This window comes from Microplitis mediator, chromosome 11 (assembly GCF_029852145.1).
Source record: "Microplitis mediator isolate UGA2020A chromosome 11, iyMicMedi2.1, whole genome shotgun sequence".
In the NCBI taxonomy this organism is placed as follows: domain Eukaryota; kingdom Metazoa; phylum Arthropoda; class Insecta; order Hymenoptera; family Braconidae; genus Microplitis; species Microplitis mediator.
In genome coordinates, this window is record NC_079979.1 from 17,278,762 (window position 1) to 17,288,811 (window position 10,050).

The 10,050-nt window shown below is 29.6% G+C and overlaps 1 protein-coding gene across 1 annotated transcript; it reads right to left on the minus strand.

Annotated features, from left to right (window-relative positions):
* Positions 1–134: 134 nt before the first annotated feature.
* LOC130677674 (dihydrolipoyllysine-residue acetyltransferase component of pyruvate dehydrogenase complex, mitochondrial-like) lies at positions 135–6,912 on the minus strand. The gene is made up of 12 exons (XM_057484507.1): positions 6,654–6,912; positions 4,199–4,380; positions 3,961–4,133; positions 3,662–3,836; positions 3,362–3,540; positions 3,068–3,219; positions 2,845–2,987; positions 2,591–2,767; positions 2,339–2,523; positions 2,163–2,263; positions 1,898–2,072; positions 135–1,275 (listed from the first exon to the last, which is right to left on the minus strand). The coding sequence occupies exons 1-11, from the start codon at positions 6,769–6,771 to the stop codon at positions 1,924–1,926; spliced, it is 1,734 nt and encodes a 577-aa protein (XP_057340490.1). The 5' UTR covers positions 6,772–6,912; the 3' UTR covers positions 135–1,275; positions 1,898–1,923.
* Between the last annotated feature and the right edge of the window lie 3,138 nt (positions 6,913–10,050).

Sequence of the window (10,050 nt, forward strand, 5' to 3'; positions counted from 1 at the left end):
AAAAAATCCGAAAATTTGTAACTGTCTGCTAACTTCAGGATCGTTAATAATTATATAATTAATTATTACAATTAAAATTCTATTATCATTCGGATTTATATGGTCTCAAGTGGATAAAATAATATTTAAAAATATGTGTTTAATAAATATTTTATTTACAAAGCATAAACATTAATTTTATATATTTTCTCTTAACTGTTTCACAATTTATTTCACGGACTTAATTAATTAAATATTGAATTATATTTTTAATCAGTTTCGATAAAATATTTTTTCGACATAAATCCAATTGTATGGCAGATAAAATCACAATATTTTATTTACAACAGTTTGATTTTACTTGATGTCCCGATATAAGACTAAGAGAACTGAATTGCATTCAAAGTTTTGTTTAAATGAACGCTTTCGTAAAAACAATTTAGTTGATTTCTCCTGAAGATCAGTATCGAAATTTAATGATTCATTATTATATGAAACATCAAACAAAGAAAAATTAATACAATAAATTAAGTATCTGTTGTAAAATCTTGTGAAAACAATATTATAAACACATCAAAAAAATCAAATAGATTCGTTTTTTTATTAATTTATTTTATATTAGATATTATTCAATATCATCAGATAAATTAATTAAATTAATGTTCTATATTCGTTTGTCTATTCGATTTGACATTTTCGCTACTTTTCAAATTTTGAAATTTATTTGAAGTCTTTCTCAAACAATACCCCCTACTTTTTAAAAATATTCGATGACCATGAACTGTCATAACCGGAATAAATCTTATCAATTAATTAAAAAAATTAAAGAATTAATTAAATATTAACGAGATATAGATTGTGAAAAGAATTACTCAGTTGTTATCAATTGGGAGTTGAACGACATTTGTTGAATAAATTTCAGTAAAATCATGTGAATTTTATGATTCGAAATGTTAAATTTTGTATGCTAAAATTTATTTAACAAATTTCGTTTGACTTCTAATTGATGACAACTGTGTAAATTTCTTTCAAATTTATATCTCGGCAAAATTGTAAGTATGTTTTCCTTTTTTGAATTGATGCTTTAATTATTTTTAATTAACCAATAAAATTTCAATACGGCTATCACAGTTGAGTCATCGAATATTTTTAGGAAGTGGAGAGCACAGTCTGATAATGCCTTCAAACATTGATATACATTTTCCTCATTTATTTTTTTAATCTCACAATTAAATCATACATAGGTACATCTAGGAGACTTTTGCTAGAAATTAACATGTTTCCGCATGGCTATTACTGTAAAAAAAAAAAAAAATTAGTGATATATATATATATATATATATATATATATATATATATATATATATATATATATATATAATGTGTTTGTGCAATAAAGTGCATGCACATTCAATTTGAATTGAGTTGGTTTTTAACCGGACACTCAGCTTGTGTTAGCTATTGTACCCGGACCCATTGAGGACGATTTTATAGTTATCGGAGAGGATCGCGGTCCTGGTGATCATTGTTATTAGGCCTTGCGTTTTTGCCAGTCCACTTAACAACGAACTTAGCAAGCCCACTATCCTTCCGACAACTATTTATAATTTGACTATTGTAGATACTACTGTTTGTGAGTTTATAATGTACCTGAAGATCAGAACGTTCTGTGCGCAACGAAAAAAAAAAATTGGAAAGTAAAAAATCTACTGGATGACTAGATTTCTGAAATGTTTTGCATTTCAATGCTGGTATGTCAGCCAAAAATGTTAAGCCACCCCCAATTTCCGGAACTACCCCTTGAGCAGTGAAATTACGTAACTTTTTTTATTTTCATGGCGAGGAAAACGTTCCGATCTTCGGGTGCATAGTTTATAGGTGGAGGAGACATGGTTTTTAAGTGCATGCACATACTCACCGATCATTAAGATCGCGATGTAAGAGTTAATGATTACTTCCAATAGATCGGAATGATGGATTTTCTAGCCTTGATCTGAGGACCGATAAGAAATTTGCAGCCTGATCTTCACTGATTGCTCTACTATCGTAAGATAAAGTGGCGCACATCAGCGATTTCTTCCTTAGACTAGTATCTAAACAATAGTACATCTCATTTATATTAAAACTATTTCTATAGAGATCATTTCATAGTCGAGGAGGATTTACTAAATTTGACTTTATACCTAAAACATCTCGTCCTGTTCCAACAGCAAGGATCGCTGTTTGAGGAGGATTTATTATAGCAGAGAATTCTTTTATTCCAAACATTCCGAGATTTGATATCCTGAGTTAATTAAATTAAATACTTAATTAACAAGAAATTTAAATCAAAGTTGTTGAATAAAAGTCATATACTTACGTAAATGTGCCACCTTGAAATTCATTAGGTTTCAAAGCTCCTTTTCGAGCTTTGTCAGCTAGTGTTTTTACATCATTTGAAATATCTGTTAAACTTTTAGTAGCTGTATTAAAAATAATTGGAGTTATAAGACCTGTGGGTGTTGAAACTGCAACTGATACGTCAACATTTTGCATACGAATAATCTAAAAAAATATCAGTTAATACGCGTATTCGTATCAACTCAAAAAAGAACAAAATTTGTGTACTCACTTGGTCATTTTTATAAAGTGTGTTTATGTTTGGACACTGCATCAATGACTGAGCTACAGCTTGAATAACAAAATCATTGACTGATAGTTTTATGCTGTCAGCTTTAAATTCACTTCGTAATTCATTTAGTTTATCGACATTGATGTCAACGCTTGCGTAGGAATGAGGGATACTACTCTATTTAAACATATCAAAAATTATTGCTTATTTTATTAATATTAAGAGGTAAAGTTTTCTAAAATTTTCTATTGTACCTTAGATTCTCCAAGACGTTTTGCAATTACCGCTCTAATGTTGGACACTTCGTAATCCTTGTATGACGATGGACCCGATTTTGGTGGTGATGGCATATGAACTTTAGTAGTCGAAGCTTGTTTATCCGTGGACCGCGTTTTTTCTAACAATCATAAGTTTTTTTTTTTTATAAACTTCAGTTAAATAAAGTAGATGAGTTTTAAAATAATTTTAAAAACAAACCAGCTTTTAATGATACTCTTTGAACATTATTACTTTCAATGTACGCCAGAACATCGCTTTTTAATAGTCGATTAGGACGTCCACTGCCTTTGACAGATCCCGAATTTATTCCATATTCTTCTAAAAGTCGTTTCACAGCTAAGCCGTAGATTCTGGAATAATTTTAGAATAGAAAAACAAGACTAAGACTTTTTTCTATCATTTGATTTCTGATTAATTTTCATAAATATTTTGGTTTTTTTCAACTTTTCAAGTGGAAAGAAAAATATTTTTTTTATTTTAAAGTTGACATACTGTTCTTTTGAAGAAATTTGTCCACCGTCTGAAGCAGCGGGTTTTGAAGGCGCAGTGCCACTTGACGCTTTAGCTGGAGATTTTGTGGACGTGGGCATTACTGCAGATTTCCAATCCATTCCCCTTTCGACTGTTATTGCTATCAGTTGGCCAACTTCTACTTGAGATCCTTCTTTAACCTGCAGGAGTTATGTTTTGAATTAGTGTTCATTTTTTAGCGGCTGAAAAGCTGTATGGCGGTAAAAGTATTTTTAAATTTTAGCTCTGTTAGAAACCTGGCTTTTAAATTTTCTTACGTACAAGATATTTTGCTAAGATTGCTTCGTCATCCATTTCAAATGTCATAACTGCTTTGTCTGTTTGAATTTCAGCGACTGCATCTCCTGGAGATATTTCGTCTCCTTCGTTTTTCAACCACTTGACAATAGTTCCTGATGTCATTGTTGGAGATAATGCTGGCATTGCAACGTTAACTCTATATATATAAAAGAAAGAAACCGATCAGATTTTTACTCAAGAAATTGTACTATTAAAGTGATAAAAGAAATAATATCAATCAATCAATCAATAAAATAAGAAATTATTTTCAGATACTTTACTGGCCAGGAGGAGGTTCAGAGACTTCAGTACTACTACTCGATGTTACTGGTGCTGATGCAGTTGACGTCGTTTTCGATGCATCAGGCATTTCGACGGATTTCCAGTCTTCGTCAGGTTCGACTGTCAGAGCAATCAAAGTTCCAACTTTAATATCCTTCGTTCCTTCGGGAACCTACAAAATTATGTCTAAAATTACGTTTGATTTAAAAATTCAATTGAAATAAGAAAAATTCTTACAATGATTTTGGCTAAAACACTTTCTTCTTCCGTTTCGAAAGTCATGACAGCTTTGTCTGTTTGAATATCAGCAAGTGCGTCACCAGGCTGAATTGGCTCTCCTTCTTTTTTTATCCATTTTACTATTGTGCCCGATTCCATAGTCGGTGAAAGAGAGGGCATAAGTATTTCTCTCCCTTTGACTGAAAATAGGAATATTATCGATATCATTTGGGGAATTTAAATATTAATATAAATATCACGTAAGCAAACGAATTATTATCAACATTGAAAATCATGATTGAATTTCAGACCCAATAACTGTGATATACTTATAAAATTGAGCCTAGATATCGACACTCATATTTTAATAATAAAATTTTATTTAATATGATACATTAATATTTAAAACTAAATTACAGTTAATTAATCTATCCACGTATTTCTGTTATATTTTTATAGGTATGTGGCGATAACATATTCAATTCTGGAACACTCTTCCGTAAACTGGTTACACTGTAACTTAAGAATCCCTGATTAAACAAAACGATTCAGTCAATGATGAATGCATATTTGTCCAGGCAGAATTCAAGCCAGAATGACTGCTTTACTTGGTCTTTTTGAAGGCGTCCTCAAGAAGTCTTATACTGACTTCTTACAGGTGTCATTTTTTAGAACTCTTAATTACGAGTTCTTTAAGACTCCATAAATAAGACGTCAGTTTTGTGACGTCTAAATCTATTCTTTTTCTTAACTTCTTTGAAGTCAAAATGAAGTCAAAATCAGGAGCTCCTTAAGACGTCATGGTAAGTTTAGTATGAAGCTCTCAAAGAGTTCTTTTTTAAGACGTCTTACTGAATTCGCTAGGTGGCTCATTCAACACCTTGCGAACTTCTTAAAGACTTCTTTAAGATGTTGATAAGATGTCCAAATCATAAATAGGAACTCATCAATACGTCATTTTGCTATCTGGGTATACAGTAGGGTGCTTAAAAAACAAAACTTTAATTTTTTTTTTTTCGCTCTTACCCTCTAAGATGGGCTCTCTAGCTCAACTCTAAGAGGTCGCTATTTTAATTTTAATTTCCCATCTGATTAACGTAAAAATTTATTTTTTCATTTAAAGTGTAATTACTCGTACGCTGCTCAATATTTTTCAAATTTATACATAGACCTTTAAAGCTGAGTCTTCAAGCTTTCCGAAACCCTACGATAAGTCATAATTACCATTATTCAAATGTCTATTGAAGCTATCTTAAAAGTATCAATTTTGTATTTCAAAATGAAATTGTTAATTGTCGATTTTTTTTTGCTAGCTTCAATTGGGGATAATTATGACTTGTCATAGGGTTTTGGAAAGCTTGAGAAATCAACTTTAAAGATTTATGTATAAATTTGAAAAATATTGAGCAGCTTATGAGTAATTACACTTTGAATAAAAAAATTAATTTTTACATGTTAATCAGATGGGAAATTAAAATTAAAATAGCGACCTCTTAGAGTTGAGCTAGAGAGCCCATCTTTTGGGAGGATTTTTTTCTTGGCAACCACTAACGTTTTAGAGCTGTAAGAGCAAAAAAAAAAAATTAAAGTTTTTTTTTGAAGCACCTTAGTGTACAGTATTAAAATTGAATCATTTCTAATCGTTTTGAATCGTTTCTTTTAACCAGAGATGGCTTCCACAGCTACTTCGGCTTAAAAATTTTTTTTTATTAAGATATTTTATTTTTTATTTGTGTTATTGCTATCTCCTGATTAAAAAAAGTGATTTAAAACGATTTGCAATGTTAAATGCCCATAAGAAGAGGGATTCAAAAGTATTCAAGGTATTCAAAAGCATTAAAAAGTATTTAAAATTTTTTATTTTGAATCGTTTTAAATCGCTTTTTTTAATCAGGGTCAATCAAATACATGATGAGTTTTTAAAAATTAAAAACACATTTATTTATCTATTAGTAAAATATTTTTTTAAATTTAAAGTAAAGTTGAAAGTGTCAGAAACTGAGACAGTGTCAATAGCTGGCTCCTTTACTTTATTGTATTTGAGTAATTCATCATTCATAATGAATTATTTACAAGTACAACAATATTTACATATGTATCATATTGTTTATAAATTACGTTGTCATGTCATGTTAATAACATTATTATTGATTTAAAATATAAAATATATTTTATTAATAAAAAAAATACCAAACATATAATGCAAATAAATTACAATTATTTAAATACTTTCTAATCATTTAGTACTAAATTTGATTGCATAACTGCTTCAACATTTAAATATAATAAGAGGATTTTATTCGAAATTTCAAATTACAAAATAATGATCAACTTAAAATTTAAATTACAGTAATTTTTTATTGCATAGATAAATAAAAATAAGTAGGATGATTTGGATCAATTACATTTATAACCTCACAATAAATTGTTATTTTATTTTATAATATAATAGTATTCCATGTTAAATAATTACCATCTAATAGACGACTTGTATGAAAACATAGTTGTTGATATTTAACTGGCAAAACAAAACGTGACACTAGATTGTAAGAATATTTAGAAGAAAAAAAACCAACTGTACTTCTAATCATTTTCTTTATTGTACAGGTTAAAAGTGCTTTTCATGTATCACAGTTATTAAAGGTTATTAAAGGTTATATTTTAATTCGTTAACACTCGTTGTCATCAATGCCTGATCCCCCTCTTCAAACGACAGTTTTACTATTGAGTTCTATCTCGTTGTACATTTGGAGATAAAAAAGTAAAGCTTGCAGTTCGAAAAAATTAGTTACTGAATGTTCTGTGAGATGTCACTCTGAACGTAAAAAATTGATTAGGGTTCATGGGAAATATTATTGTCAGTAGCGAATGTGTACTAGGTAAAAAAATTTTCACCATTTATAATACGATTTTCGATTATTATTAGAGGTTGATATTGACTTTAGAATCCAACCGAAAAATTTTAATAGTATATCGTTTTGTATACAAACATAATTATTCTGGAACTTAAAACAATAATAATGATTGTAGATACTCATTTTTTTGGTAGCTTCGAAACTTATACAACAATCAATATTGTAAAGTATTTCTAACGAATACGACGACTATTTCCTGACTGAGAAACCTAATTTGAAATAATTCAAACACGATCCGAAACAATTCAAAGTTGACAAAATTGACTATATATAGATATACACCCTGATTGAACAACTGAATTCGACCGAATTAAAAATTTTAATTCTTTTATATTCTGTCGAATTTTACAAAACAAAATTGAACTGAATTGAAAATTTGAATTTGAATTAAACAGAATAAAACCGATTTAAAAATTTCAAATTCGGTTTAATTCGGATTCAGAACCAGAAATTGGAGAATTACTTTCGAATTAATCAGAATTAAACCGAATAGAATTATTTAAATTCGTTTTAATTTTGACAAATTCTGGTTTTCCTGCCGAATTAGACAGAATTCATTTTTAAGTTAGGTACCGACTTAACAGAATTTATCTGAATTAAATAGAATTAAAAATTTAATTCTGTTTAATTCGATCGAATTCAGTTGTTTAATCAGGGTCAGTAGATATACACTTTAGCATGGATTGAATCATTCCAAAGGAGATTCCTGAATCAGGGATTGGTACTACATTATTGTTTCGTATACGAAACAAATATCTGATTAGAAATTCCGATTGAAACTCAATTGGATTCAATTTTCGGAGAATATTTTCAAAAAAATACCAGTAATGGTGTTTGTACCGAAACATTTGTGCCAAAGTCCAAGTCTGATGGAGATCTTATAGTTAAGGAACAGAAGTATTTTCATTTCTGATTCGCCCACGACCCTTGAGAAGGAAACTACACAACTAGATGGCATGTCCTCTCGCATGTGCTCAATCTACCCCCTATTTGAATATATACGAGTACAAAATTGTGGATAGGATCTCAAAAGTGCCCTACATGCCCTGATAACCAGGGTTTCTCGTACAAAAGTTGGTATTCAATAGTTTGCGACCAACTTGACGACAAGTTGTCGACAACTTTAGCATTTGCAACTTTTGGCTACAAGTTACCACCACTTTCTGAGAAAGTTGACACCAGTATGGAGCCGCAACTGGAATGCAGTCAACTTATTGAATTTCTAACTTTTGTCACCAACTTTCTCAGAAAGTGTCGATCAACTTTGGAAATATCAACTTTTGCGGGTAACGTGGTGTCCAGATGCGGCTGTAGTTTCACGTCAGTTTCTCTCCAACTTGGCTTTCAGGCGAGCTCAAAAACGAGCCAGCCGATAAAACAGGTTATACTGACTGCCAATAATTACAACCGACTACTGATATCCTCTATCACCAGACAGTAACTTACCATCTGCCGGCAAATCAAAAACTCCCCTTTACCCTAATTTTGATTAGGGTAGGCAATTATCCAGGTTGCAATGTCTTAGTCTCTTTAGAAGTGCAATTGACTATTAAGTCGTTATATAAATTATATGGCTGTTACATACCAAACTAAAGATTCAATGACTGGATAGAACAAATAATTGAAAATTTTTGTGTATTTGTCATACTTAATTTTATTAATTTTTTATATTTTGGTCAATATTTTCAGAAAATAACACTCCAAAGCGAAAAAATCGTATAATTTCATCAATCCTAAAATGTATATATATATATTTATATGTACTTTAATATAATGTATACTTTTATTTTATACACAATAGTTATGAGGAGCAGCACACACTCAAGATCTTCAGTTATGGGCAATCCTTTTTATTCAGAGGCATACATCAATAAGGGAACAGTGTAATAATTAAATGATCAGAACCAATAGAGCTGAGGTTGCCCATACCTGCATTAGATTATAAATGTGGTAGCATTTTTATGAGCTTACCGTTAAGTTATTGATATTTAAAAACATATTATTTGGTCGAAATTCTATACTGAATTTTAGTTGACGAAAATTCCATTTATTTTCGGGTTTTTTTATTTAAATATTCAGTAACTTTTGAACTAATCATTTATATTTACTTTTACTTTATTCATTTCTTCTTTTTATTATATATAAATCTCGAAGTCGATGTTAAAATATTAAATATGTCAATAATAAAGTATACAGATTTAAATCACAGATCGATAACGAATAATCCTAAGATTGATACCAATATCGAGCATAATTTATTTAAAGTATTATATTAGACTATAATAAATGGTATTATATTAAGCAAGAAATAAATTAGTATTAACAAATCGACACGATAGTTATAATAATGAGTACAAAAAAATTTGTAATCACTTGTATGTTATATTTCGACACCAGTCAAAAGGCAATGTATAGTATCAACTTACCAAGTTTTTATGTATATTATATAATAAGTATATCAATTTCTATGACTATTCATATATTTTTTATTTACATTACTTTTCTGTTTTATTCTTTATTAGGAAGAATTATAAAACATCTTAATATTACACATCTATACATATGCGTAATTTGTGTTAATAATTTTTTTTTTTTGAAAGTATACTCTCTTTTCTATTTATTTATGGCATATCAGTCTACTTGCTCTAGATCATTCAAAACAGTTGTTTTGTATGTCTCGTGCTACGATTATGATTTTCAAAATTCAATCCTAAAGAAGATGATAAAAATCTAGTGTACGAAAATTTATACGGAAGAGAGCAGTAGAAACATTACAGTTTTTAATACAGAAACCGAGCCCTCGTATAAAAGACTTCAAGTATTAAAGTTTGCACTTTTGACTCGGGATTAGATCCGTGATCATTTCAGAAATTTTTTCTATTGTATGATACTGTAATACCCGGGTGAAAAAAATTCTCGTTCATAATGAATTTAGATCTGAATTTCATGACGAAA

What these genes read in the sequence shown, in the direction of transcription:
- LOC130677674 (XM_057484507.1), bottom strand. Translation starts at nt 6,771, where the DNA reads ATGATTAGAAGTACAGTTGGTTTTTTTTCTTCTAAATATTCTTACAAT. An exon ending in GTGTTTTAGCCAAAATCATT is followed by an intron (nt 4,134 to 4,198) that starts GTAAGAATTTTT and finishes ATAATTTTGTAG; the next exon opens with GTTCCCGAAGGAACGAAGGA. An exon ending in AACGTCTTGGAGAATCTAAG is followed by an intron (nt 2,768 to 2,844) that starts GTACAATAGAAA and finishes ATGTTTAAATAG; the next exon opens with AGTAGTATCCCTCATTCCTA.